Below are 26,658 nucleotides of genomic sequence, written 5' to 3'. Positions count from 1 at the left end.
GCCGCCCCATTGGCCCGCGGCGCGGGCGCGTGCGCACTGCGTGAGTCAGCAAGTTTGGCGCGCGGCGCGTGCCCCGTAAGGAGGAAAGGCGGGAGGAGGGGGAACGCATGCGCTGTGAGCGCACCACCCCCCCGGCTCCCTCGGACAGGGGGAGTTGGAGGGGACCAAAACCCACTCCCATAGCCCCCAGAAAAGCACCGAGATGGCCAAAACCCACTTAAATGGCGAAAAACCCCAAGAGCTAAAAGCCACTCAACCGCAAAACCCCCACTCAAATGGCCAAAAAAACCAATAGCCCAAACCCACTTAAATAGCCCCCAAACCCACTTAAATGGCAAAAAACGCCAACAGCCAAAACCCACTCACATAGCCCCAAAAAATACTTAAAGAGAAAAAAACCCCTCAGTTAAATAGCAAAAAAAATTTAACTAACCCCAGACCCACTAAAATAGACAAACCCCCCCACTTAAATAGCCCTCCAAAAACCTAAATAGCCCCCAAAAACACCTAAATGCACCCCAAGAAACACTCTAATAGCTCCAAAAAACCCCACTTAAATAGCCCTCCAAAACACCCAAGTAGGCCCCAAGACACCATTTACATAGCAAAAAGAACCCCACTTAAATAGCCATAAAAAACCCAGTTAAATAGACCCAAACCCCACTAAAATAGCCCCACAAAAAACACCTAAATAGTTCCCCAACCCACTTAAGCAGCCCAAAAACCCCACTTAAATGGCCCCAAACCCACTTCAGTATCCCCAAAACCGCATCCCCAGCCCTAGGGCAGCCTCTGCTCCGCAGCAGCCCCTGGATTTCCTGAGGCCCTGCAGCTGCACAGGGGCCAGATGGGACACGGCCTCTCACAGAGGAACAACTCTGCCAATCTTGATTATAACAATTTAAACCCATGGAGTTAAGCCATGATCAGAGAGAAACACTGTGAGGTTCCTCACCCTGAACCACAACACCTTCATCTCATATTGTACAGAAATCCAGGAAAATGTGAAACATGTGGGAAGGAGCTGCCGTTACCATCATAATAAATAAAGAACATGGAGAGACTTTACATTCCAATTCCTCCCTCAGCTCCGCAATGGCATCAGTGACTCCATGAGGCCGTTTCCCACTGACACCCACCCAATTTCTAAACATTTTATTTAAATAACCCAAGGTCTCCTCCTTGTACCAGGAGCTCACACATTTCCAGTCCAGCTCTCAAAGCACAGCTGCCAACACCCCTCACCCCTCCCCTCTGCCAGATGTGGGGCACAGTTGGCGCTGAGGAAGAGCCAGGGATGGAGAGGACACATGTCCTTAGTATTCTCTTCACCAACATCAGGGAGGCAATGTGATTTTAGGGCTTTATGCGAGGTTTGGGACATTCTTTTTCAGTCAGAACAGACGATGTCTCTTCCATTTCTCCTCGGGACACAGGTGGGCTGTTTTTTGTTACGCCAGCAGCTTTTCCTCACAAATATCTTCCAGCAAGATGGAATATTGATGTTTGCATCCATCAGGTGAGCTGGGATCCCAAGAGAGCCCAGCAGTGGATCCCCAGGCAGTCCCACCCCAGCTGCCTTCTCTAGGCCCACCTTCCCTCAGCGCCAGGCCCGGTTGAGCAGCTTCACCTGGGCCAGTCTCTTGGTGATCATGGTGGCAAAGACCAGCCCAAAGAGGACACTGCTGATCAACACGTAGTCATAGTCGTCCTTCAGGACGTCAAACTGCTTCGAGGGGTACACGCGGGTCTGGAAGATGTCCAGGCCATAAACAACAACCTGCAGGGGGGACAGGAGGAGCTGGTGACGCAGCTTTGAGCATAAAAAGCTAAAAATTATTCACTAGGGGTTATAGTTCTAAATAGCCCCCAAAAACCCACTTAAATAGCAAAAAACCCCACTTAAATAGCCAAAAAACCCTGCTAAAATAGCCCCCCAAAATACTTAAATAGCAAAAAACCCCACTTAAATAGCAAAAAAACCCTGCTAAAATAGCCCCCCAAATACTTCAATAGCCCCAAAACGACTTCAATAGCCCCAAAACCCCACTTCAGTAGCCCCCCCAAACCCACTTAAATAGCAAAAATCCCCAGTTACATAGTCCAAAAAAAAAAGGTACTTATACAGCAAAAAGACTCACTTAAATAGCCCCAAAAAATCGTGTTCCAGATTAAAAGAAGGAATGTTTAAGCTGTGAGCAGCCACATTATTGGAATTACAGAGCTCCCAGCCACAGGCTGTGGTATCATGCCTGTGGATCAGGATTTCCTCACAAATTCCATGGATCCGCACTGGGTCTGTACCCTGCACTCACCAGACAGGTGGATTCGAGGCCAGAGGGGGCTGTGTAAATCCCCCTCATCCGGGATATGGTCTGGTTGTAGTTGATGAACCTCTCAGCATGGATCTGCACGTCAGGGGAGTATGGGATCAAGTTCTCCTCCCTGAAAGGCAGTTAAAGCCCAATGACATCCCAATAAAACAGCACACTGTCATCAGCGTTTCCTACTCTGATTATCTCAAGCTGATCTGAAACAGCAAATTTGGAAGCTTTTCCCTGTGCAGATTCATTTTTGCAGCAGGATGAAAATCAAGCCTATCAGCTGGGTCAGGCTAAACTGCAGCTGCCTCCTTCCAGGCTTCTAAAGTTTTAAAAATAAGTGTAATTCTAAAAAATCCAGTTTCTCCGACTGCTCTTTTCTAAGAGTGTAGGCAACAGGCTGATTTATTAACAACTGACCTGCTGCATTACAGACAAACACATCCCATCATCACAGACTGGGAACAGAACCACAGAAACATTTCACTTGGAAAAGACATCTAAAATCATCAACTTGAAGAAACCTCCCTTCATTCCATGCAAAAACTGCCCTGACTCCATTCAGGACAGGTTGTTCCACTTCACACTCCTGTTTTTCAAAATCCATCCCTCCTCACAGCTGCCCAGCAAGAGGGCTTATCACACCTTCCCTACCTGCTCTGTTCCGTCGGGATCTCTGGGCGCCGAGGATCCAGAAGAGCCTTTGGAAGTGACAGGATAGCCCCAGAGGGAAGCCCAACTGTGCATTAAAAGAAAATCATCTTAAAAATCACAGAATCACAGAATTGTTGGTGTTGGAAGGGACCTCTGGAGATCCCCCAGTCCAACCCCACCGCTAAGGCAGAGTCACCTGGAGCAGGCAACACAGGAACATGTCCAGGTGGGTTTGGAATGAATCCAGAAAGGGAGACTCCACACACCCCCGGGCAGCTGTTCGAGTGCTCTGCCACCCACAGCATAAAGTTCTTCCTCATGTTGAGATGAAACTTCACGTATTTTAGTTTATGGCCATCACTCCTCACGCTGTCACTGGGCACCACTGGAAAGAGTCTGGCACCCTCCTCTGACATCCCATGGCCATTTCTGACAGCATTTTCCAACGTTAACACTCTCTTGGGTGCTTATCCTTGCACTTGCAGGAGTCCAGGACAACCCACAGGCCTGATTCTTTGGCAGCACACTGCATTCTGCTTGGATTTCGGTGCTACTTGAAACCCACTGAGCACAGAGCAGGCACTTACTGAGCAAGTGGCGGCTGGTGATGCCCCGCTCGGTGATTGTGGCCTCCATGGCACTGATGGCAGAAGGGAAGATGTAGGATTGCTGGAGAACCTGGGGCAGGACGGGGCGGTCCAGGGAGCTGAAGGCTGTGGCGTTGTACTGCTCTGTCCCCTCATAGAGCTCCAGCACAGTGAACTCATTCCTACGGGCCTTCGTGTTCCAGTACTGGTACTGGAACGAGGAGATGTTTAGGAACAGGAGGCAAGCAATCAATAATACAGAAGGAGCAGGAGATCACAGAGAATGGAGAAGGCTTTTTGACCATACAGGTTCAGGAACTGCCCCAGCCTCCCAAATGCAAGGAACTAGACGAGACTAAACTCTTACCACCACCCAGTTCTCTGAGTGAACCATGTGGACGGGTCCCTTGGCTTTCTTCTGCACTGAGGAGTGGATGATCCTGCCTGTGACCCCGTCAATCAGGTAGATCCCGATGAACGTGCGCTCGTGGTGTGTGTCTGTGCTCTCCGTCACCACAGCGAGCAGGTTTGGGTTCAGGGACTACAGAAAAACAAAAGACAATGGAGATCCAGTCCCACTTTAGTGCCACAGACACCTTGTTCCTGCATTTCATCTGGTACTGGGCAGGTTTGGGTTCAGGGACTAGAAAAAAATAAAAGAGATCCCCTTTTAGTGCCACGAGCTCCTCGTTTCTGCATTTCATCTGGCACTGAGCTTATCATAAGCAAATTATCTCATTAGCTCAAGTCACCTGAACAAATCAAGCAGTTATTTTTCCAATATCAGATGTTTGACTGACTTAATTGCTGAGTGAAAATGTGTTAGATAGAAATCTCCACCAAAATTTGCATCTCCTGCAGAGGGTTATGGGAAAAACTGGCACCACAAGGCAGCTAATCTCAAAGTAGTGCCCAGGAAGGGTACTGAGATGTTCCCATGGGATAATGCACCCACAAAAAGTCAACCCAAAGCTGGAACAGCACCTTGTAGAGGACGCTGCGGTCGCCCATCACACGGCCCTGGGAGTGCACGTGCTCGTTGGACCTCTTCCCTTTGACAGCCACAATCCTCTGCACCTCTGGGGGGATCACCACCTCCCAGCTCTCCTCTGTGGTCAGGTCCTGCAAGGAAAAAGCAGCTAGGAGGTTTGATCTTGTCCTCAACTAAACACCACCTCCACCAACAAGATGCAGCTTTCTCTGCTTTTGCATTTTAAAAGTTTCTTCGGCACACGATGAAGCTGAATGTTCCTGGTCTAAGCAAAACTCCACAAATCAGACAAAGAAATCTACCGTTATCCAGGAAAGTGGCATCACTTGGACTCTAATGAGTCTTCCCTACCTTTTTCAGCCTGAATCCAGAAAGTTTTCCCTGCTCAGCATCAACTAGATAAAAATAGATAGAATGGGCTATTTCTTCTAACTGGCGAAGGACGTTTTTAGTGGCCGGGAAAGCTGTAACCTGGAAAAGAAGGATTGAAACACAGGTTAAAAACCAACTGACACAGAAAGAAAAAAACAAACAAAAAAACCCAACAACAACAACAAAACAAATGAACCAGAAAGATTATTTCAAACATGTTTATCAGGATAAGGTCTGTCTTACCAGAATAACTTCATAGTTTTGTGTGAAATGCGACCTAATGGCATTTTTTTTCCTCTTGCTCCAAAAGGGAGGGGAATAATTAACCAGAACATGAAGAAAACTGCATCCAGGCAAAGCCATTTACCTTGTACTCATCATCAATTAGAAGCAGGACTTTGGCATAGTCTTGATCCATAATTGGCAGAAGCAGAGTCTGGAGAATTGGACGTTTCAGAACAGGGGGAGCTACTTGGCTTCTCTTCCCAAAGATGGGGTTAAAGACATACAGAAAGCTCATTTTGGTTTCCTAAAAGACAAACAAAAGGCAAAACCTTTTCTAAGGGGGAAAAAGGAGGCGTTTTTCTAACTGTTGCTTGCTGGTGTTGGACTATTCATACCCAGGGTTCAGCTATTCCACCCTGAAAATATTCTGTGTGGACACAAATATTCTCTATCCCACATCTGTCTTATAAAAACTATGATTACTCTTAAGTTTTTCAGGCTTGTGTGTCTTCTTCCCTACAGGTCTCTCTCTCCTCCCATACCCACATCAGTGATAGTCAGATTATACCCAAAAATATGGTTTTTCCTGCTCTTTACAAAGACACATTTCCAGACTAAGCCAGCTCAGGGGAGGGCCAGGGCAGGGGGCCTCACCTTGTCCTTCACAAGCAGAGTGCACTGTGGAGGGTGTGGGAAATGGGCTGTTGTCCTTTGCACCATCAGCTTGAAGGAGGAGCCTGGTCTCACATTCCTGAGGTATTGCTTCCACAGGATGGTGCCAGAACTGCTTTCAATGCCAAAGAGCTGATCACAGAGACACAGGAAAGCCAAAGTTTAAGAAAACACACCTCTCACATTCAAACACTGCATTTTCCTTTGTCATATCCCAAAGAAAGAAGAGTCTTAGTCCCTCTTTAAAGGTATCACAAAACATCCTGTGCATCCTCTCATGACATTCTGCTCAAACCTGGCTAAAAACAGGGCTGGGAATTCAGAGCTGAGACTCTTTGCTACAGTCTAGAAAGAGATTCCTCCCCTGACTTCCTCACCTTTCCTGAGGCAGTGACCATCACCATCATTTTCTGGAGGTTGAATTCATCCCTGGCCAAATTGTCAATGTTAATCTCATTTTTAATCTGGCTTCGGGGTTTCCTGGCATCATAGAACATCTTCCACAGGTGAGCAGTCCAGGCTTGCAGCAGGATGAGCTGGGAGGACAGTCTCTTCAGAAACATCCCCAGCAAACCGTCTGCAAATGACACCAACAGTGACAAGAACAGGGAAAACACATGTCCCACCCCATGACTGAAATTATGATGTCGGCCAGTACAAGAAATGCTGCCATGCACAAACCTAGGATAACTCTTTGCCTCCCACTCTGGAATAACAGTTATAGTTACCATTTAATGACAGACTCTGGCACTCACAAACCTTTGCCCACTTCACACTCATTCCAAAATATGCCTGTATCAACTGAAAGCAAACCTCCATGCAGAGTATTTTGTATTCCTTCTCACTGTGCCCACCCACCTCCAAGGTCTGCATCTCCCTCTGCACTCAATAAGTAAAATATTTCATTCTGCCTGATCAGGGTTTATATTTAGTTCCTTGAAATAAACACCAGACCAACTCTGTTTCAGCCCTGAGGAGAGCAAGCAGAGGAGACCAGTGGCACCAGGAAGCACTAGGCAGGAGCAGAGCACACTGCATGCAGGCTGGGTTACCTTGAATGGCTGCATCCAGGACAGCAAGGAAAGACAAAACAAAGCAAAAAAAAAAGGCTATTGGAAACAAATCTTCCAGAAAGAGTCAAAGGAAACATTTAGGAGAGATGGCCAAAATCCCTCCTACCGGCTGACTGTTTTTCAATGTAACAATATTAATATACTCTTGTCATCTGCATTTGGCATCGGACTTCAAAAGTTTAGACAGAAAAGGGTTTATTTCTGCTCATTTTAATTGCCATCAATAGACATCTGAATTCATCTCTCAGCTCAGAGTACACAGAAATAAATACATTTATTCAGGAAGAAAAACAAACTCACAAAGGCCCTTCTGTTAAACTCACCTGCTTTTTTTCCAAATTCCCCCTCCAGCTCAGCCTGTGCCCCTGTCAGAGGTAGATCCACCATCTCCAGGCTTACCACCTCTGCTAGTGACTCCTCTCTACTCCACACAACTTTTCCTGGAAAGAAATTAGTAGAATATTGGAAAAATCAACTTAATAGGACTATGTTCCAGTGGACCCTTCAAATGCAAATCCCTTCTTACGAAATGCAAAACAGCGTATATCTATCTAATATAAATAAATTAACTATTTCATAAAAGACAAATACTTTACGCAACTGGAGCCACTTCTGAGAAGAAAACCACAGGATCAGTAAAAGCAATGTGGTGTTTTAAAAGGGAGTCATTAAGTCTATTTAAAATAAGAGATTCAACAGTGTGAACTCCTGGATTCCTTTAAAACCTCAGAAAATTTGTGTCACTGATATGGACTTTTAACCCTTTCTGTAAATTAATATTTTTGCCATGAGGATCTTTTCTGCAAAACTCTAAGGAATCTCTACACCCGGACTTAGATTTTCATCCTACAAAAAGTTTTGAAATCTACAGAAACCCCCTGAAACTCAAAGGCTCTGCCTACACAAAGAACACGGCAGAATTCTTTGCTCAGGTAAGATGTGAAAGAGTGTTCTGTGTCTTCTATGGGACTCAGAAAAGTTATATTAATGTTGCCAGTGTCCAAGGAAGGTAATGATAAAATAGAATCCTTTAGGACTTGGAATTTTCTTCTGGCCACTGTTACAGGTGGAGGAAGCTGTTTGTGGAATTACCTGGCTGCTGGAGGAAAATGAGCATGTGGTCTTCTGTTTGCACCAAGGCTCGATAGCCCACGGAGTCATCCTTCTTCAGGAAAACTTGGATGTATAGCTGGAAAAAGAAGAGCAAGGAAAACAGGTTTATGATCACATCACCTAAGAGAAAAGAGAACTCGGGTGAAACAAGAGCAACAGTGGGATAGTGTAAACCCCAAAACGCTCTTTCCCATTGCCTGAAGGGTTCTCCCCATCCTGCCAAATCAAAGAAGGGAGGGCACTGCAGGTCTGAGCAACCACAGGACTGAAATAACCCCTCCCTCCTCACCTGCTGTGGTTTGGCACCTCCTTGCTCCAGGCTAAAGGTAATCGTGGTATCCAACAGTCTTTGTCCAGTTTCAACCAGGTAGAGATTTATATTGTAGGTTTGGTTAGAGCACGTTAAGGAATCCTGGAACAGCAGGCAGAAATCAGCAGTTGCACACATACCACACCAAAATCTGCACCAGGATTCCACATTCAGCAAGGACTGTGGCTTCAACATATTTTTAGGTTCTATATAGGAACTGCTACAAAACAGCAGCTTCCAAAAAGCTGGTGTAACACCTTTGTCATGCTGTTCCTGCACACAAAGGAAAAAAAGGGACTAACAAGAACTCCCACTGCTCCTGGGAACAAGAGCACCTCATACCTGCCTCCGGGCTTCCTCCAGAGTACTTCCAGCATGAAGGCCATCAGCACTTCCAGGTTTCTGAAATGAGGATGAGAAGAGATGTAACATGGCTGCAGACACCAGTAAGACTATAAAAAATTAGGTTTTTGAGTGCCTGACAAGTCTCAGTTTGACTGTGAAATCAGGCAGGAAACAGTTCTGCTCTATTATATACTATCTTTTATTAAAATGAAACCTTCCCTAAGTTTAGTATCCCCAAGAACTGGAATTCTCTATGGATCAGTAAATCCAATTCCAAGGTCACATGCCCACCTCACATAATGCTGAAACAGGACACCACGTTCCACTGAGCCAGACCCAGCCTGAGCTGGATATAATCAAGCCTTAACTGCATTACCACTGAAGCTCATCAAACCCTCCTCTTCCCCAAGGGACTCCCTATCCCTGAACTTGTGAAACACTCTTGGAACCCACTCCCAGAGCACATCCCTAGAGCTGTGCTGGTTCCAGAGAACAGGAACTGTGTTTACCAGTTCACTCCTGCATGTCAGGACAGCAGCCACTGTCTTCTCCCCGGTGGTTGCAAAACTCACCAGAGCTGCCTGGAAAGAAAAAATAGCAGGAAATCACTAAAAACAAAACCCCAAGAAAATGCCAAAGCCCACCAAAAACTACTTGTGAAGTAAATAAAGCCACAGTGCAATTAAAAACAAATAATCTTTCACAGCCAAATTTTGAATTTTATATTGTTTCCCCCAATAAAAAAAAAAGTAAGACTATTTCTCATAAACATGGGAACAGTTGATCTGCCACAAGTTTTTGAAATATTATGCCTAGTTACTGAGATTTTCAAAGCCTGCCAGCTGGCCTAAGAGTTCTGAAGGATTTTAAGCTGCAGCTGGCCCTCTGACTGGGTACATTTGTGTCGGGTACCTGCTGGAAGTCCTGGAGGTGGCTGAGCAGCCCGTGCTTGTACTGCAGCAGGGAGAAGTGGCTGGGAGAGAGCTGCAGGAAGAACTGGGTCCGGGAAGCACTGGTGACACTGGGTTGAGTGGCCAAGATCCTGACCTGGAAGTCATCTGTAAACTCCAGCTCCAGGGACTGCAAGGGAGACAAGCACATGTGCTCAGGAGAGCTTGCTCTTTACTGAGACCAACACCTTCCTCCTCTCAGCAGCAATGCAGCCACATGGAGAGATTCCCTGGGTCAGGATTAACAAAGCAGGAGCAGGGAGGCTGAGGCTCCCATTGGAGCAAAGCTTTGAAGACATCAATCCAGAAGGAATGATTAGACAGACATAAGCTTTCTCATGACCCGTCAAACCTCTTAAGTCATTCCACAGTTCACTCACGGGCTGGGTGAGGCACCAAACCAGCTGGGCAAGGAATTACATACAATTCTCACCTGCAGGGGAATCTGCTTCATCTCCTGCTCTGTCTCCAGGGAGCAGACGTGGAGCGAGTGCGTGTCCGTGTCCACACACACCAGCACAGCCTCCCCCACCACACCACAGGTGTGCTCCAGGCTCTGCAGCCACGGGGCTGCCACTCTCACCTGCACAACCACAGACATCAACATGTCAGCACAGTCAAATCTTCAAGGCACCAACATGGACACAGCCAAGAATTCAAGTCAGAATTATTTTTCCCCAGGACTGGGAGACACTATCTGCCAGCCTGAGGCAGTGCCTCGGTGGAAGGAAAGTTTCTCTGCACCACAACCATTGAATCCTCTACCTACCACAGCGCAGCCCATGGGCTGGAAGCACATTTGTTAACACTAAACCCAGTATTTGGCTCCACAGTTGAGCACTACCTGTTTTGTAATTTCTCCATCCTCTGCACTGAATGTCAGGATGTTCAGGTGGCTCTGGGAAACGATTCCAAGTGCGTGGATCACTCCAGTCCCGTGGGAATACAGCACCTGGTACTGAGTGCTCTCACTGCAAGAGAGGCAGCAACCATGAAGCATCACCTTCTCACATTGCTCTTTTCAAAGGTTTTCAGAAGCACAAGGCAGGAACAGCACCCTTCCCTCTGCCAGGAGCTCCCACCACTCCTTAAAACGTGTTCCCACCTTTCTGGCAAGTGTTCCACCCACTTCTGGTGCCCGTTAGACAGGTAGTGCAGAGACAGGGCCGCCTTCTTCAGCACTGCCACGTACTTCACTGTGTCCTGGAGCCCCACCAGAGCAGCTGCCTGGAAACTGAGCACAGCCAACCAACAAGAAATGAGGGAATTCCTATTTTACCCTCTAGGAGGGTCTGGAGCAGCAGGAGCAGCTGAGGGAGCTGGGGGGGCTCAGCCTGGAGCAAAGGAGGCTCAGGGGAGACCTTCTGGCTTTGCAACTCCCTGACAGGAGGGGGGAGCCGGGGGGGGTCGGGCTCTGCTCCCAGGGAACGAGGGACAGGAGGAGAGGGAACGGCCTCCAGCTGTGCCAGGGGAGGGTCAGGTTGGACAGCAGGAGGAATTTCTCCCTGGAAAGGGTGGTCAGGCCTTGGCAGGGGCTGCCCAGGGAGGTGGTGGAGTCCCCACCCCTGGAGGTGTCCCAGGAAGGCCTGGCCGTGGCATTTAGTGCTCTGGGCTGGGGACAAGGTGGGCATCGGGCACAGGGGGGATCCATGGGCTGGGAGGGCTTTTCCAACCTCAGTGATCCTGGTGCAAGGTCAGGCATTCATAAAGAATTCACCCAAAACTTATTCTGGAAATTTTACCTCTAACTAATCTTCCTCTACAATGCAAGTCCAGAGAAGGTCCATAACCCCTTCTTTCCTTCCCAGCCCAGCACTACAAGGAGAGAAGCCACTGCAGCCAGGAAATCCCACCTGCCAGTGTCCAGGGACGTCTCCCAGTTCAGCCCCCCGATGTTGGTCTCCCAGGAGCGCAGGATTCGCCCTCCGTTGGACACAGTGACGGCGTCTGCCCGGGGAAACATGGAGCAACAAAACCACGAGCTGTGCAGCTCCAGCCTGTGCTCTCACACGCGGCTGAGCTCCCACAGTCCCGGAGCAATCCCAGCCCCGGCACGTACCCCTTACCCTGCCCATGGATCAGCATCGCATCGATCGTCCCTTCCGCGGTTCCCTTGTCCACGTGGCGCCACACTGGGGAGACACAGCCCAGCGAAAACAAGATTAGCCCCCAAAGGCATTTCTTCCTATTATTTTTAAGCTCATACAGAGCACAGTCTGCCTGCCCTAAGCCACAGCTCTGACCCGCCGGCTGCCCCTTCCCAGCCTGACAAGGCACACTCGGCAGCGTTCACCTTTCAGGAGTAAAACCTAGCACGATTTGATCGACCCGTCAGCCCCGAACCGGCCGCACTCACGGATTTCGCCGCTCCGGGAGTTCAGGGCGGCCACCACGTTCTCCTCGGTGGCCACGACGAGCTTCTTCGAGCCCTGCGAGGCCTCCAAGGAGGCGAATTTGAGCTTCCCCACGTACTGCTGCCTCCTAGGGAGGGAAGGGAGCGGCACTGAGACGAGACTCGGGCCGGGAGGGGCGCGGGGCCTGCCCGCGGGAAGGGGGACGCGGCGCAGCGGGACCCCCGGCGCTCACCAGTCAAACTTGCCCACTTGGTCCTCGTAGACGGCGGCGGCCAAAGGCAGGAGGAGCGGCAAGAGCAGCCCCAAGAGGAACGGCCCCGCCAGCAGCCCCGGCCTCGCCGCCATCACAGCGGCCCCGGCGCCCGGGGGGCCTCGGAGCGCCGCGGGGCCGCCCGCACCGCCGCCTGCGCGGAGAAAGGGCGGCGGCGCCGTGGGGAGCGCGCAGGCAGCGCGTGGGGCAGCCCTGGCCGCTCCCGGCAGCCCGCGCGCCGCCCGGGGGCCTCGGAGCACGGCGGAACCATGCCCAGGTCCCGGCGGGACCGAAAGGGTGAGAGCGGGGCCGGTCTGCAGCCCCTTCTCCGTTCCCTTCCCGATCCTCATCCCCTTCCTATGCCTGTGTCAGTGCCCATCCTCGTGCCCACTCCCTTCCCCATCCCACCCTAACGCACTCCTCTGCTCTCCGCAGTCTCCCTAACCCGGACGCCCCGGAAGGGGCTGGAGGCCAAGCAGGCGCTGATCACCGAGGTGAGTGGGGCCTTGGCCCTGTCCCCTTCTCCCCTTTCCTCCGTCCCAGTCCCTGTCCCGGTAACGTCTCCCCCGCAGCTCCGCCGCTGTGTGGACACCTACAAGTACATCTTCGTGTTCTCCGTGGCCAACATGAGGAACAACAAGCTCAAGGATGTCCGGAACGCCTGGAAGCACAGCAGGTTGGGGGGCCGGAGGGGCTGGAAAGGGGGGAATTCCCAAGGGGTGTGAGCTCCCGGGGCTGACATCCCCCTCCTCCTGCTCCAGGATCTTCTTCGGCAAGAACAAGGTGATGATGGTGGCGCTGGGGCGGGCGCCGAGCAGTGAGTACAAGGAGAACCTGCACAAGGTGGGCACTGGGGGTTTCCTGGGTGTCCTAAAGCTTCACCTGCCTTACCCCACACCATGGAATAACAATCCCAGGACACCAGAGCTCCTCGGGTCACCGTTTTGGGGGTGTTTTAATTGAATCCATCTGTGTCCTGACACAAAGGGTTTGTTGTTACTAGGGCTTTTGTAGCTGTACAGGACTGCAGGTGGGTCCCTGGTGCTGCTTGATCCCTATGGATGCTCCTTCTCTTCTAGGTCAGCAAACACCTGAGAGGGGAGGTTGGGCTCCTCTTCACCAACCGCACCAGGGATGAGGTGGATGAGTAAGTACTGTCTGGTACAGCCTTGTTCCCGTGTAACCACCACTGCACTCCCTGATGCTCCCTTAAAGCAGGGATGGTCTCATGGGGTTTTCCACTCATTTTTCTCAGCCATCCCTCGGATGGCAAGGAATCATGAATGGTTTGGATTGGAAGGGACCTTAAATCTCATCCAGTCCCAACCCCATCCATGAGCAGGGACACGTTCCACTAGCCCAGGTTGCTCCAAGCCCTGCGCAACCTGGCCTTGGACTCTTCCAGGGAAGGGGCAGCCACAGCTTCTCTGGGCAACACAGGAACTTAGGGCAGGCTGTAGCCAGAGGAGGCTGAAGCTCTTGTTCCCTGTCCCAGGTGGTTCTCCAAGTTCCGAGAGGTGGACTTTGCCCGCGCTGGGAACAAGGCACCGTACGGGGTGAGCCTGGACACAGGGCCCTTGGAGCAGTTCCCACACTCCATGGAGCCGCAGCTCCGGCAGCTGGGATTGCCCACGGCGCTGAAGAAAGGTACTGGGGCAGCTGGGAAGGGCAACCCCGTGTCTGTCTGAGCAGGGAAAATATCAGAAGGAGAATGTTAAATAGAATTTAGATCTGCAAAAATCCCATGGACGTTCTCCTTGTTGTGATGAGGCTAGAACTCCTTATGTCCTTCTTGTGCTTCCCAAACTCATGTCAAAGGATGAGTCAAATAACAAGCTTTCTCCAAAACACTGTCCTTTTCCAGTGGGAACAGCTGGGACTGACCCATTCAGAAACCAGACGGGTTTTTTTGAGCTGATCTCACCCGGCTCCTTGAGGTGCACTAACATTGCGTGGAAAGCTCCCAAGGGTGGTGTTGGAGGGAGTCTTGGCTCTGCACCCCACATTTCAGGGTGTTACCCAGTACCTGGGAGCCTGTTGAAGGGGTTTTGTTCTTGCAGGGGTGGTGACACTGCTCTCGGATTACGAAGTCTGCAAGGAAGGGGATGTTCTCACCCCGGAACAGGCCCGTGTCCTGGTGAGTAACACAACAGCCCCATTTCCTGATACAAAATGATTAATTAATGCAATCTCTGAAACTCAGCAGCAATTATTTTGGCTCCTGCTCTGCAGCACTTCCCACCTGGAAGTGGTCTGGACTGTTTTGCTAAGCTGGACACAGAGATGGTAAAGCAGGAACACATTTGTGTCCTCTCCTAGAAACTCTTCGGTTATGAGATGGCAGAGTTTAAAGTCACCATCAAATTCGTGTGGAATTCTGAGACAGGAGACTTCCAGAAGCTTGTTGGAGACACAGCAGAGGAAGAGGAAGAGGAGGATAATGATGATGACAGCAATGAGGACTAGCAGTGTGGACACCAGGCAGTTCTACTCTATTTTAGAGACAAAAAGAGGAGGATGTTTCCCTGACCTGTTTGCAGCTGGACAGGGATGATCAGCTCAAATGTGCTCTTTGTAAAAAATGATCTAACTACGCTTTTTTTATATATATATAAATCTGTATACAAAACTTCAGATGGTTGTTGCTGCTGCCTGTTCCTGTTTGTGTATCCCAGGATCTGAGAAAATTCCACCTCAAATGTGAAAACTGGGAGAAAGGGTGTAAATTTAATGCAACTTCGACGTAGCGCAGTGGGGAAAATGCCAAGGGTTTGTTATTCTGACACAGAAGAAGATCATTTAGCTCATCCCTGGAATTTTGCCCTATCCCTGAAAGAGTACAAGACCAGGCTGGATGGAGCTCTGAACAACCTGGGCTAGTGGGAGGTATCCCTGCTCATGGCAGGGGCTGTAATGAGATGAGCTTTAAGGTCCCTTCCAACCCAAACCAATCTGGGATTCTATGATTCCAAGTCCCCAAGTGCTGCCAGCCAGGTTACAGGTACAGGTCAGAGATGGGAGCTGTGTTAGAAACAGGTTTTATTCTTGTACGTAATTATTTAAGATTTCACATTAAAGCAGAACTGGGGCTTTCACCCCATTAATGTGTTCACTTTCCTGATTAACTGCAGCTTTGATTACGGTGCTCTGGGGACCTGGAGGGCTGGGAGGGAGGAATGACTAAGGCACAGCCCAGCACAACAACAGTTGTGGATCCTACGAAGCTTCATTAATTCAGGAGAAATCTCAACCCATTTCCTCATGGCTCAAAGGGCAGGGTGGGCAGTACCTCTCCAGTGCTTCCAGAACCCTGTGCTCTGTTCTCCACCCCCACGCTGCCAGCATTCCGTCCCTGCTCCAATCCCTAACGGAAGTAGTTGGGGCAGTCGTGAGCACTCATGTTCCAGGCTGCATCAAACGCCTCCACCACGGCTGGGAGCAGGGGACCCTCCTCGCTGTAGTTAAGGTTCTGCTCTAGCTGCTCCATGTTGGACATCCCGATGATCACTGCATCTCCAAGAGAACCCTGGGAAGAGATATGAGGTGCTGCTGATCCCAAAAGAAACCTGGTTCACCTCTCAAGGGTCTAGACAACTGACACCACAAAGTTCTGGACAGAAAGCCAGGACATCTCCAAGTCCTCAAAAGCTGCCAAATCCTACTTAATGATGGGCTACAGGAACATATGGGGGAGATGGGGAATATAACCATTAGTTTCCTAGTCCAAGGAAGAGCAAGTGCTCTGCTTGCACGGAAGCTGAGTGGGTGGGAAGCCAAGACCCCACTAATTAGCACTTAAAATCTTCTACTTCCAATCCTAAGCACAGAGGATACGGGGGACACAGAGCTGACTTGCTCGAGCAGTCTGGCAGAGTCCACACAGCGATATTCACTTTGGAACACCGCAACCCCATGGGATGTGCAGATTAAAGGATAACTACGCTGAACTGTCCCTGTCTGTGTGCACAGCCCTGGCAGCACTGCCCAGACTGTTGGTTATGGCCAGGTTGAGCTCTCACCTGCAGTTTGGAGTGGTTGTAGAGCCAGCGCAGTGCAGCCGAGGCCAGGCTGGGTGGGTTGGAGCCATAAGCCTCTTTCAGAGCCTTTTCTACTAGGGCAATTCCCTCAAAATTGTGTTTTTTCCAGTACCTGCATGAAAAGAAATCACCTTTAGAAGCTTCGTAAAACTCCTTATAGCCTCTGAGGACTTCTGCAATCTCCCCTGCAATCTGTAGGGAAGCTGAGCATAAAAACCACCCTGCAAAGCTCAATCACATGCCATGGCCCCAACCACGCGTGCTGATGCAATCCCTGCACAAGCTTTGGCCAATTCTGCTTCCTCTCAGCTGATGATTGGTGTGTTTTTAATGCAGCCATTCCTTGTCTGTCATCTCAAAACATACCTGTCCCTGTAGGCTTGAGCCCAGTCATTCCCAAAAAATCTCCCAGTAGGCTGGCGCGTGTCTTTGTCCTCGTACTTGTACTTGCCGGTCAGGAGCCCTCCTGCAAAGGGCAGCAGCAGGTTTAGGGCTGGGCTAAATAGGCAGCCCCCTTTTTACAGGGTTTTGTCCCAACGTCTGGCCTTGTCCCCCTCTGTACCTGCCAGGGGGTTGTAGGCGTAGAACCGCAGCCCAAAGTGCCTCAGGCAGGGGAAGAGCTCAGCCTCCACCTGACGCGTGGTCGCGTTGTACATACCCTGCACCAAGGGGGAGACACAGCTTCAAACACCAGCTCAGGGCAGAGCACCAGCCTCTTCCCACCCTTCCCTGACAAGACTTAACCAGAAGAGAGCCTTCAGGTCACACAAGGTGATGATTTGCTTAGGAACACACTCACTGAAGGATTGCAAATAATGCAAAAATTTAAGTTTCACAGTAGGGGAGTTACTGACTCCAGCAACGAACACACACTCAGGTGTTCCTGAGCAGTGACCTTGCTCAGCTTCCCGATCATGTGTGTCCGGAAAGGACACGGAAAGAGTGGTCAGGCACTGGAAAGGGCTGCTCAGGAAGGTGGTGGAGCCCTCATCCCTGGAGGTGTCCAAGGAAGGACTGGATGTGGCACTCAGTGCTCTGGGCTAGGGGACAAGGTAGGGATCAGGCACAGGGTGGACTCGATGACCTTGAGGGTCTTTTCCAACCTCAGTGATTCTGACTTCCCAGACTAACTGCAGCAGATTCCTTCTCTGTTTATATCTGGCACACTAGAGGTTGGTCCGAGATTTGGGAACCCCAAATCCCAGGTATTTCCCCACAGCAATACCACCCCTCACCTGGTACACAGTTGGCATCACCCAGTTGTTGTACTTGCAGATGGTGCAGATTTCTGCCACCTCCCATGCTGCATAGTTTGACAGACCAAGTTCTTTAAACTTTCCCTGCAGAGGAATAAAAGAGAATTCAGTTCTAGTGTTTAAAAGTTCATTTGGACCCAGACAGTGCAAGATGCATACAGTGAAAAGGAGTCACCAAATTTTAGTCCAGAGTGCTCACTGCTCTCCACCTTTCCCAAGAGACTATAAAGACCTGACAAAAATATTTCTCATTTTCTGCTCATTTGGAATTCACACTCTCTAATTTAAATGGCATAGTCAGATTAATGCAATTCAGGAATTCTTCACCCATTACCAGCACTAATCCTAATCCAGTCAGTTAACATGGCTGGAAGCAAAGTTCAGATGTTCAGAGCTTTTGGGAACAAAGTGAGCACCCAACAGAGCGGCAGCTGCTCTGCTCTGTCCTGGGCTCTGTCTCCTCTTCCAAGTGTTGCACAAACCTAGTGCTGCAGTGGGCACAACAAGCAGCCCTGGTTTAAAAAAAAGTGGTGGGAAGGAGGGAATCAAGGATTGTCCAGGCTTGGAGTCTCCACTTTACTTCTTTGTGCAGCTCATTGCAGGCGCGCAGCGTCTCCTCCACGGGAGTCCCGTGGTCAGGAGCGTGGAGGTAGAAGAGCTCCACACTTGTCCTCTTCAGCCTCTCCAGGGATGTGTCCAGCTGGGAGCGCACACTCTCCGGCTTCAGCGTCTTCCCATCCCAGGGGTTCGCCTTGGTGGCCACTTCCACTGGCAGAGAAAGAAGGAATGAGCAAGGAATGTCAACCTTCGGGAGGAAAACAGGGATAAGGGGCATAACCAAGCGTTTGAGGTGTTTCAGGGAAGGTCCCTCTCCTCGGGAACCACGTCAGCCTGGCAAGGAAACTCTTCCCCAGATGACTGGGGGTCTGCCCTGGAGAGGGAAGGGCTTCTCAAGGTCTGGGGGTCAGCACTAAGGCCTCCCCTCAGGCCTGGCATCAGCCTGGCAGGGAAAACCCTTATCCTAAGGGAATGGGCCTGGGAGAAGTCCCTTTTCCTCAAGGAGGGAGTCAGCCTAGCAGGGAAGACCCCTCTCCTCAAGGAATGGACTCTGAGGAAGGTCCTTGTCCTCAGAGACAGAGTCAGCCTGGCAGAGGAGACCCTTCTCCTCAGGCAATGGGCCCCGGGGAAGTCCCTTCCCTCAGGGAGTCCCTTCTCCTCAGGGAATTGGCCCAGGGGAAATCTTCCTCAGGGACAGCGTCAGCCTGGCAGGAGGAATCCTTTCCTCAGGGAATAAGTCCCGAGGCAAGTTCCTTTTGCTTAGGGAGTCCATTCGCCTCAGGGAAGACGCTCCTCCTTAGGGAAGACGCTCCTCCTTAGGGAAGAGGCCCAGGGCAGTCCTTCCTCCTCAGGGACCGTGTCAGCCTGACAGGGAAGACCCCCCTCCTCAGGGCACGAGTCCCGAGGTAAGTCCCTTCTCCTCAAAGACGGTGTAAGCCTGGCACGGAAAACCCTTCTCCTCAGGAAAGACCGCTGTCCTCAGGTAACGTGCCCCGAGGAAGCCCCTTCCCCTCAGGGCAGCCCCCATCCCCCGCGCCGTACCGGGCTCGGTGCCTCCGGCCAGCAGTGCACCCAGGATGCGCTCGGACTCTCCGCCCGCGTACATGAAGGCGGTGTCAAGGAGGCGGTAGCGGCGGCGCAGAAAGGCGCGGAGCAGTTCCGCGCTCGCCTCGGGCCCTGCCCGCCGGCCCATCTCCATCGTGCCCAGCACCACCGCGGGCCGCGCTCCCCCCGCCGCCATGGCCGCCATGGCCGCCATCGCCCGGGCCGCCCGCGCCGCCATTGCGCGTGCGCGGGACACGGACCCACCCCGAGCGCGGCCGGCCCTGCCGGTTTGGCCGAAAAACAGCGAACTTGGGCAAAAAAAACCCCGGGTTTGTCAGAAACCAGGCTCGGGAACAAACGCGTCTGTGGAAAAGCAGCACGTTTGTGAAAAAAACACGTTGCGGATTTCACGGAAAAGCTGCGGTTCTTGGCGGCAAAGATTCCGGCAACTTCCTGGTAGAGCCGCCGGTGCCGGGCAGGAACGGCCGAGAGAACTCGGCGGGTCCCTGAGGGGGAGCGGGGGGCACAGACAGACCTCCCAGCTTCCAAAGAGACCGCGTTTCCGAGGAAAAATAAAGTCAAGTGGCGAACGGCGTCGGTGGGAGGTGAGTGCCGGTGCTGCGGGGACACGTCGGGCTGGACTTCGGCTCCTTCTCTTGTATTTCTTTTTTTGCCTTCTTCTTTTTTCCCCCTCTTCTTCTTTCTCCTCTTTCCCTCTCTTTTTTCCTTCATCTTTTTTTTCTTTTGTTTCTTTTTTCTTATTTTTCTCCTTTTTTTACATCTTTTTTCTTCTTTCTTTTCTTTTTTCCCCTTTTTCTTCTTTTCCTTTTCCTTTTTCTTCCTTTTTTCTTCATTTTTTTCTCCTTTTTTTCTCTTTCTTTTCTTCTATTTTCTTATTTCCTTTTCTTTTTCTTCTTTTTTTCTTTTCCTTTTTTTTTCCATTTTATTTCTTCTTCTTTTATTTCTTCTCTTTCTCCTTTGAGGCCAAACCCTGCCAGGCCAACAACCTTCCCGCTTCTCTCATCCCTGATACAAAATTAAGGCCAATAAAGGTGTATTATCCAGTAATGATTCTTTTTCCCAACACGAGCCGGTTTCCAGCTGCATCCAGAGGAGCCCCAATCATGTGCCTCATCTAGATCTATTTTTCTCCAGCATAATTAATTTTTCCCCCCAGTTCCCTGCTGGACACTGACATTCCTGGGCCATGGCTGTGCGGCGCTGGAGGGGTGTCCCGTTTGGGAATCTCTCCGAGTGTCCCAACGGCTCCCGCTGGATCCTGGACGTGTTCCACGAGTGTGCCCAGGACAGCCGGGACATCTCCAGCATTATCCTGGGGCTGGTCTCCATCTTCTGCTTCGCAGCCGCCTCCTTCCCGTGAGTATCATCCCAAATCCCAGCCCAGCCCTTTCCATGGGCAGCAAAAGTCAACCTTCAAGCACCAGGTGCCTGAATTATTAAATCTACCCATCAAAAGCAATCAGGGCTTGCAGAGTTTAGGAGCGGGGGGAGAGGAGTAGGCAGCACAGTCCCAAAGCCTTGGTGGTTGCTATATTGTTGTTGCTGAGCTTGGCAGCTGGAATATCCCACATAAGCCAACTGCACTGTGCTCGGGGCAGGTCATACATGTGCCTGGAATGTTTCCAGGAACACTGAGCTTCTTGGAAGTGCTGAGACAAGTGTGGCAGAGGGGGATGTGGGGAGTCACGCTCCAGCTCGATTATTTCGTAACCAGAGGGGAGGATCCTGCAGCTGGGGCTTCTCCTCACTCCCTCCTGCCCCAGCATGAGACACAGAGCTTGAGCCCAACAAGCACCAGTGGGTCTCCGGAGTTCTGACTGGGACCAGTTTGCAGGGGAGCACATGGCTGTGCTAGGGGCAGTCCCTGCTTTTCCTCCCCCCAAGTGCTTTGGGATCCACAGGGAGCCCTGGGGATGGTTCCCAGGTAGTGCTGAACCAGTCAGGGGCAATGTTTGTGTCTCTACCCAATTCTCTGCAGGCAGTTTTACCAAGCCTGCAAAACAGGCATCATGGACCGGGCTCTCTCCATATATTTCCTGCTGGGATGGCTGGGAGGAGACCTCCTAAACCTCATTGGCTCCTTCCTGGCTGATCAGCTGCCCCTGCAGGTACCAAACCCCTGGGGCTGGGCCAGCTCCCAGACACCCCAAACTCAATGGAGGAGGGATGGGCTGGGAGCTGCTTAATCCAGTCCTGGGAACCAGAGACCCAAACAACCCAGGATGCTCCCTTCTCCCCTCCTGGGGTTGTTCCCTTCTCCCATCAGGGATGTTCTCTCTTTCCTCCCTGGGGTTGCTCCCTTCTTCCCCCTGGGGTTACTCCCTTCCCTTTCCTCAGGGTTACTCCCTCTTTTCCCCTCAAGGATGCTCCCTGCTTCCCTCCAGAACTGCTCCCTTCTCCCTGCCTGGGGTTGTTTCCTTCTTCTCCCATGGGGTTACTCCCTCCTTCCCCTCTGGGGTTACTCTCTTCTCTCGCAGGGATGTTCCCTTCTTCACCCCCTGGGATTGTTCCCTCTTTTCCCCTCAGGGGTGCTCCCCTCTCTCCCAGGGCTGTTGTCCCATCCCAGCACCCCCTGGCCCTCCCTGCAGGTGTCCCCGTGTCCCCTCCCCGCAGGTTTACACGGCTGTTTACTACGTGCTGGCCGACCTGGTGATGCTTTCGCTCTACTGCTACTACAGGGTGAAGAACAGGGGTGCAAGATGTGAGTTGGGGCACGGGGGGGGGCTTGTACTTGTCTGTGGAGGGGAGGGAATCCCCAGGGAGATTCCAGGGGCAGAGATGCTTTGCAGATACAGCCATTAGATGCTTGCTGGAGTTTTTTCCTTGGATAATTTGAGCCCCCAGGAAAGCTAAAGCCAACAAATAGTTACAGGCTGTGCCTGGGGCTTCTGCAGACCCTGCAAATCTCCCCATGGTGTCCAGGCTGAAAATAATTCCCCTGTGAGTCGCACTGGGCATAGAAATAAATTCTTTACCCACAGGTAGGTGGTGACTCCACCTCGGAGCTGGAAACCACTGAACTCCTGATGCAGGTCAGGGCTCCAAGGGAAAGGGGGAAGTTTTCTGATTGTTTTGGGGTCAGAACTCCAGCACTGACATGGTGGGGAAGTTCCTCCCTGTTCGACTGGAGTGAAAAGGGAACCTTATCAGTTCTTGAAAGGTTCAAACAGCCAGAGAAAACAGAGCAAATCCATTTTTCAGCATTGCAGCTTTGTGAACTCCAAACAGGCACCTTGGGACCAGGATGACTTTAATAAGTTAAAGATACATAAACTTATTAAACCAATTGATATTTGGCCTATTAACTACATAGTTTTGTTATGCTGGAGAGCCTGTTTACTAAATATAATTACTGAATAATAATAAATTAATAATAATAAATAAACCGAAGCAGGGCTTGCTCTGGCAGGGATTTGAGTGTGGCTGTTGTGAGTTAAGACAGTGAAATCTTCTAGAGGGGATGATTTTTAAGAGCCTAAACCCAAAGAAACCGAGATAGGAGCAGTTTCCTGCCTGATAATGTACGAATTGGCCACATCACTGGAGATAAATCACCCACAGCCATGTCCCTGTCCCTCAGTGCTGCGGAGATAAGGGACAGCTTGGAGGGGGTCCTGGCACCCCCGAGGCTGTTGGGGCTTGATGGGATTCTCCTTAACCAGGATCTCCTTGATTCCCTGCAGTCACTGCCCCAATCAATGCAGCCTTTGTGTTCCTCTCCATGGGAACAGTGTCAACCCTCTCCCTCCTGGGCAGCGGCACCTCGACAGAGGGTCCAGGGACCTTTCGAGGGAGGTCTCTGCTGTCAGTTCACATGGATGATCCCGGATCAAAGGTGAGCCAATTCCTAAATCTGGGTGATGGGATACAGAAGATCTGGGTGGGCATGTCCTGCTGGATGGTGTGATCCCACCCAGTAGTCCCAAAAAATACCTTGTACCCCACCACATATTTTGGGGTTGGGGGCTTCTCTGTTCCTGTTTCAGGAGTAAATTGTTCTCCAGGGTGTTACAGTCTTGGAAGGTGACACTGGAAAGAGGCCTTAAAAGATTGCTCCAAAATTCAGGGATAGTCTGCTGCAGGATTTCAGACATTTCAAGGCCTGCTCAAGATTCAGCAACATTTACCACATCTCTGTTTGTGAATAGACATTATTTCAGGGAGCTGCATAGGATGGACATTCTCTAAAAAATGTGATATTTAAACCACGTTCATTCACATTAAACCACAGCCATAAAGAATGACTGTTTTCAGAAAAGTTGAGAGACTTTTCCCCTTTTATTTTTTTTTCCAATTATGCACATATATATATAATTGAAAAGCCAGCAAGCAAGAAAGTGCAGCAAGGTAACTCAATTGGCTTCAGTAAAAAAAGGTTTGCAGAAGAGTTTTGCACTGGCAATAGTGAAGGACCTCTCCAAACGATGAAAATAAACCCAATTCCCATTATAAGAGCTTGAACTAGACTACATATTTTCCTATAGTAAAATGAAATATATTTATCATTTATAAGTAACACAGGACCTATCAGATGAGGGAGAGCTGGGGAGATCAGAGGCTGGGTTTGGGGGTCATGTGTGAATGCTGAGCTGCTCCTGGGTCCCCCTTTCCTTGCAGCCTTTCACCAGGAGTGAGATCATTGGATTCACCATTGGCTCCGTGTCCTCCGTGCTGTACCTGTGCTCCCGACTGCCCCAGATCTACACCAATGTGAGTGCCCGGCCCTGGGCACCCCCTGGGCCCTGACCAAGGGGGTTGCTGGGATCTTCCTTCTCCTCTTTGCTCAGAAGTCCCAAGACTGTGTCTCTGATGATTTCATAAGGGACTGTTTTTCTGTATTTCTGGTCCAAAACCCAATTTATTTTTCTCCCTTCCCTTTAACCTACCAATATTTTGAAGTAAAGGGCTCTTGGCATTGAGTCACCACCTTTTTCTTCTCTTTTTTGGGGGAGAGGATGATTAATACCACTTTATTTAGGAGAGCTGCACCCAAGCTGCTCTTCTTGTGCTCGCTATTCCCAGTACAAGAGGAAATCCACCACTGGCATCTCCTACTCCCTCTTTGCCCTGGTGATGTTGGGGAACTCTCTCTACGGCCTCAGTGTCCTCCTGAAGAACCCTGAGCCAGGCCAAGGTGAAGGTGACTATGTCCTGCACCACCTGCCCTGGCTGGTGGGCAGCCTGGGGGTCCTTTCTCTCGACGTGGTTGTATCCTTCCCCTGCCAAAACTTCCCTCTGGAATCGCATCCCACTGGCAAGGCTTTGCAGGGAGTGATCCTGCCCTGGAACAGGCAGGGTTAGGCAGGAGAAGGGTGGGTTGACGCTACTCAGGGGTTGCTCCCCCAAGGCAGGTGAGTAATTTGTGGTGTTGCAACAGCTGAAATGCTTCAGCCCTTTGTTTGCATTGTCCTGTTTCCACCTCTGCTGGCACAAACACCCTTTGTGGAGGTGGTGAGACCCAGTTTATGACACAGATCCACCCTTGTGTGCGTGAAGAGCCTTAACCTCTCCTCAGATCTCCTTCCAGTTCCTCGCCTATCGGAAAGGAAGAGCCAGCACTCACGAGGAGAGGGATGCTCTTCTTGGAGAGCAGGGTGACAGCCTGGAGAGCTGACCAAGGGACCTGCCTGGAGCGAGAGGAGGAGGATGCAGATGAGGAAAGTGCTCAAACACCGGGCAAACCAGCCCGTCCATCCTGGTGGCTCTTGGGAGAAGAGGACCTGAGCCAGTGGGTGACTTGTGCTGCTACAACAGTGGCAGAGGGTGCTGCTGTTTGAACTGAACTTGTGCCTCTTTGATACCAATACTATTGTGATAAAAGGGAATTATTTGATACCTCAGTTACTCTTTGCTGCTCTGATGCCCCACAGCTGAGCCTGGTCACTGCTGTGACTCTCAAGGGAGATCTGGAGCTTCCTTGGTGCTGGCAAACATGGGAGGAGCCTGAGTGGGGAGGGGACAGGGATGATGGACCTGCCACAGACACAGCAGCACTCTGGGCTCACAGCTCCACCCCTGAGCTTCTGGAAGACGCACAGTGCCTGGATCCAGTGGGGAAGGAGCAGCACAACCAAAGTGTTCATTCCTTGGACACCCATTTTAATTAGCATGGCTATAAACCACATCCTTCCCCACGTGCCTCTGTTGGTTTCATTTTGCCAGTTTACGTGGCAGCTCCTGCCTCTTTCTTAATGACTTTCACAGTCCCAGTTCTCTGACTTCTCATTTTTTTTGCCTCACCCATGTTTTAATTACATAGATTCCTTGGGGAAGTTGCTCTCTCTGTTACCCAGCAGAAGAGCTGCCTCTGTGCTTCCTCTGCTTTTCAGTCCTGCCCTCTCTTGTTGATGAATTTATCCCCAACTTGATGAGTTTATCCCCAACACTGATGAATTTATGCCCCTCTTGGGGCCCTGCACACCAGTGCAGTGGCTCCCTGACCACAGAGGGACTGGAAGCAGGGGTGGTTTGGGAAAAGCCTTGTTCCTGGGAGAAGGGCACGGAGGTGGAGCCACACAATGGATCAGCCCAGCACTCCAGGCTCCCTCCCGTGTGCTGAGCTGGGGATGAGCAGCTCAGTCTCACCAGGAAAGCAAGAGGAAAACCAAACAAAGCTTGTAAGGCCTTCAGGAAAAACTAACACAGCTTGTCCTTGTGAGAACAAGAGCTGTCCCTTTCCTGCAATCACTATCAGCTCTTCTTTTTGCTTCCCTTTTCCCCTCTGATACCCAGTGTTATACTCTATTATCATTAATTTATGATTTGTCTGCCAGTCCCATGACATTTGTCTTTCCCAGGAAGTTGCCCTCCTTGCTGCTTTGTCCTCACACTGAGGACTCCAAGCCACAGCTCCTCGATTACAGCTCAGCCTGGAAACAGGAGTCAAAGTCCTCAGTACCCATCGACCTACACCAGCAGGTCAATTAAAGCACAAGCTGGGCCAGTATTTGGGGTGACCCATTCATTTCAGAAAGAAAAAGTATTTTTCAGTCTCTTTGAGCCCTTTGAAACAAATCAATTCATGATTCTGCCCTTCCAGGTTCTCAGGTGAAGGGGCTGCTCATCCTCGAGCCAGCAGGATTTCCTCTCTTATCGTTCCCTAGGAGTTGTAGAAAAACAATTCCTATCCAGTTCTAATCCAAACCATGAGCAAATCCCTCATTTCCACCATTTAAAATTGCCACATCCTGGCTAACCAAGGGCTTTTCTTAAAGCTGGACAAAGAACCTCCAACACAGGGAGGAAAAATTATACATATATAATATAGTTTGTCCCCATAGGTGGATCCAAAACACAAGTTGAGTACAAGTGGGTTTACTCTTGGGCTACAGAGGATGGAGCAGGGTGAGCAGCTGTTTGGCAGAGGGAGGTTCCACACCTGCTGCTATCTCAGGCAGTGGGTACAAATTCCTGCCACTGAGACTCTCGCTGAGGTTTTCATCCCTCCAAGTCACTACTGCAGCCCTGTTCCTGCAAGTTAAGATTTTGCAGAGGCACATATTAAACCAGAAAAGGCAGAGCAGAA

The 26,658-nt window shown here is 50.6% G+C and overlaps 4 protein-coding genes across 7 annotated transcripts; 2 read left to right on the top strand and 2 right to left on the bottom strand.

Moving 5' to 3' along the window:
- Nucleotides 1-1,007: 1,007 nt before the first annotated feature.
- On the bottom strand, nt 1,008-12,339 carry EMC1 (ER membrane protein complex subunit 1). 2 transcript variants are annotated; one of them, XM_027693176.1, is made up of 24 exons: nt 12,200-12,339; nt 11,970-12,094; nt 11,680-11,745; nt 11,467-11,560; nt 10,719-10,847; nt 10,458-10,584; nt 10,047-10,196; nt 9,576-9,743; nt 9,173-9,244; nt 8,661-8,720; nt 8,298-8,420; nt 7,988-8,084; nt 7,219-7,335; nt 6,875-6,883; nt 6,200-6,399; nt 5,805-5,954; nt 5,293-5,454; nt 4,905-5,024; nt 4,547-4,684; nt 3,930-4,103; nt 3,563-3,773; nt 2,976-3,060; nt 2,316-2,445; nt 1,008-1,780 (listed from the first exon to the last, which is right to left on the bottom strand). In XM_027693176.1, the coding sequence occupies exons 1-24, from the start codon at nt 12,310-12,312 to the stop codon at nt 1,601-1,603; spliced, it is 3,000 nt and encodes a 999-aa protein (XP_027548977.1). In that variant the 5' UTR covers nt 12,313-12,339; the 3' UTR covers nt 1,008-1,600. The 2 variants fall into 2 exon arrangements, with proteins under 2 accessions (XP_027548977.1, XP_027548978.1); XM_027693177.1 differs by lacking the exon at nt 6,875-6,883.
- A 108-nt stretch (nt 12,340-12,447) lies between these two features.
- On the top strand, nt 12,448-14,851 carry MRTO4 (MRT4 homolog, ribosome maturation factor). 2 transcript variants are annotated; one of them, XM_027693121.1, is made up of 8 exons: nt 12,448-12,514; nt 12,653-12,711; nt 12,790-12,893; nt 12,979-13,060; nt 13,297-13,364; nt 13,713-13,864; nt 14,278-14,354; nt 14,537-14,851. In XM_027693121.1, the coding sequence occupies exons 1-8, from the start codon at nt 12,487-12,489 to the stop codon at nt 14,681-14,683; spliced, it is 717 nt and encodes a 238-aa protein (XP_027548922.1). In that variant the 5' UTR covers nt 12,448-12,486; the 3' UTR covers nt 14,684-14,851. The 2 variants fall into 2 exon arrangements, with proteins under 2 accessions (XP_027548922.1, XP_027548924.1); XM_027693123.1 differs by having other exon boundaries at nt 14,450-14,568.
- A 388-nt stretch (nt 14,852-15,239) lies between these two features.
- On the bottom strand, nt 15,240-19,365 carry LOC113972254 (aflatoxin B1 aldehyde reductase member 2-like). Its single transcript, XM_027693114.1, has 7 exons — nt 19,110-19,365; nt 18,091-18,278; nt 17,490-17,594; nt 16,817-16,913; nt 16,621-16,720; nt 16,237-16,366; nt 15,240-15,743 (listed from the first exon to the last, which is right to left on the bottom strand). The coding sequence occupies exons 1-7, from the start codon at nt 19,348-19,350 to the stop codon at nt 15,582-15,584; spliced, it is 1,023 nt and encodes a 340-aa protein (XP_027548915.1). The 5' UTR covers nt 19,351-19,365; the 3' UTR covers nt 15,240-15,581.
- On the top strand, nt 18,882-24,968 carry PQLC2 (PQ loop repeat containing 2). 2 transcript variants are annotated; one of them, XM_027693120.1, is made up of 8 exons: nt 18,882-18,973; nt 20,290-20,489; nt 21,112-21,241; nt 21,747-21,834; nt 22,817-22,968; nt 23,751-23,843; nt 24,156-24,341; nt 24,649-24,968. In XM_027693120.1, the coding sequence occupies exons 2-8, from the start codon at nt 20,320-20,322 to the stop codon at nt 24,745-24,747; spliced, it is 918 nt and encodes a 305-aa protein (XP_027548921.1). In that variant the 5' UTR covers nt 18,882-18,973; nt 20,290-20,319; the 3' UTR covers nt 24,748-24,968. The 2 variants fall into 2 exon arrangements, with proteins under 2 accessions (XP_027548921.1, XP_027548920.1); XM_027693119.1 differs by lacking the exon at nt 18,882-18,973 and adding an exon at nt 19,377-19,717.
- Nucleotides 24,969-26,658: the final 1,690 nt, after the last annotated feature.

Source organism: Neopelma chrysocephalum, unplaced genomic scaffold (assembly GCF_003984885.1).
Source record: "Neopelma chrysocephalum unplaced genomic scaffold, ASM398488v2 Primary Assembly neopelma1_90, whole genome shotgun sequence".
Classification (NCBI taxonomy): Eukaryota; Metazoa; Chordata; class Aves; order Passeriformes; family Pipridae; genus Neopelma; species Neopelma chrysocephalum.
The sequence above is the reverse complement of the archived record's forward strand: the minus strand, read 5'-3'. Positions and strand labels throughout refer to the sequence as shown.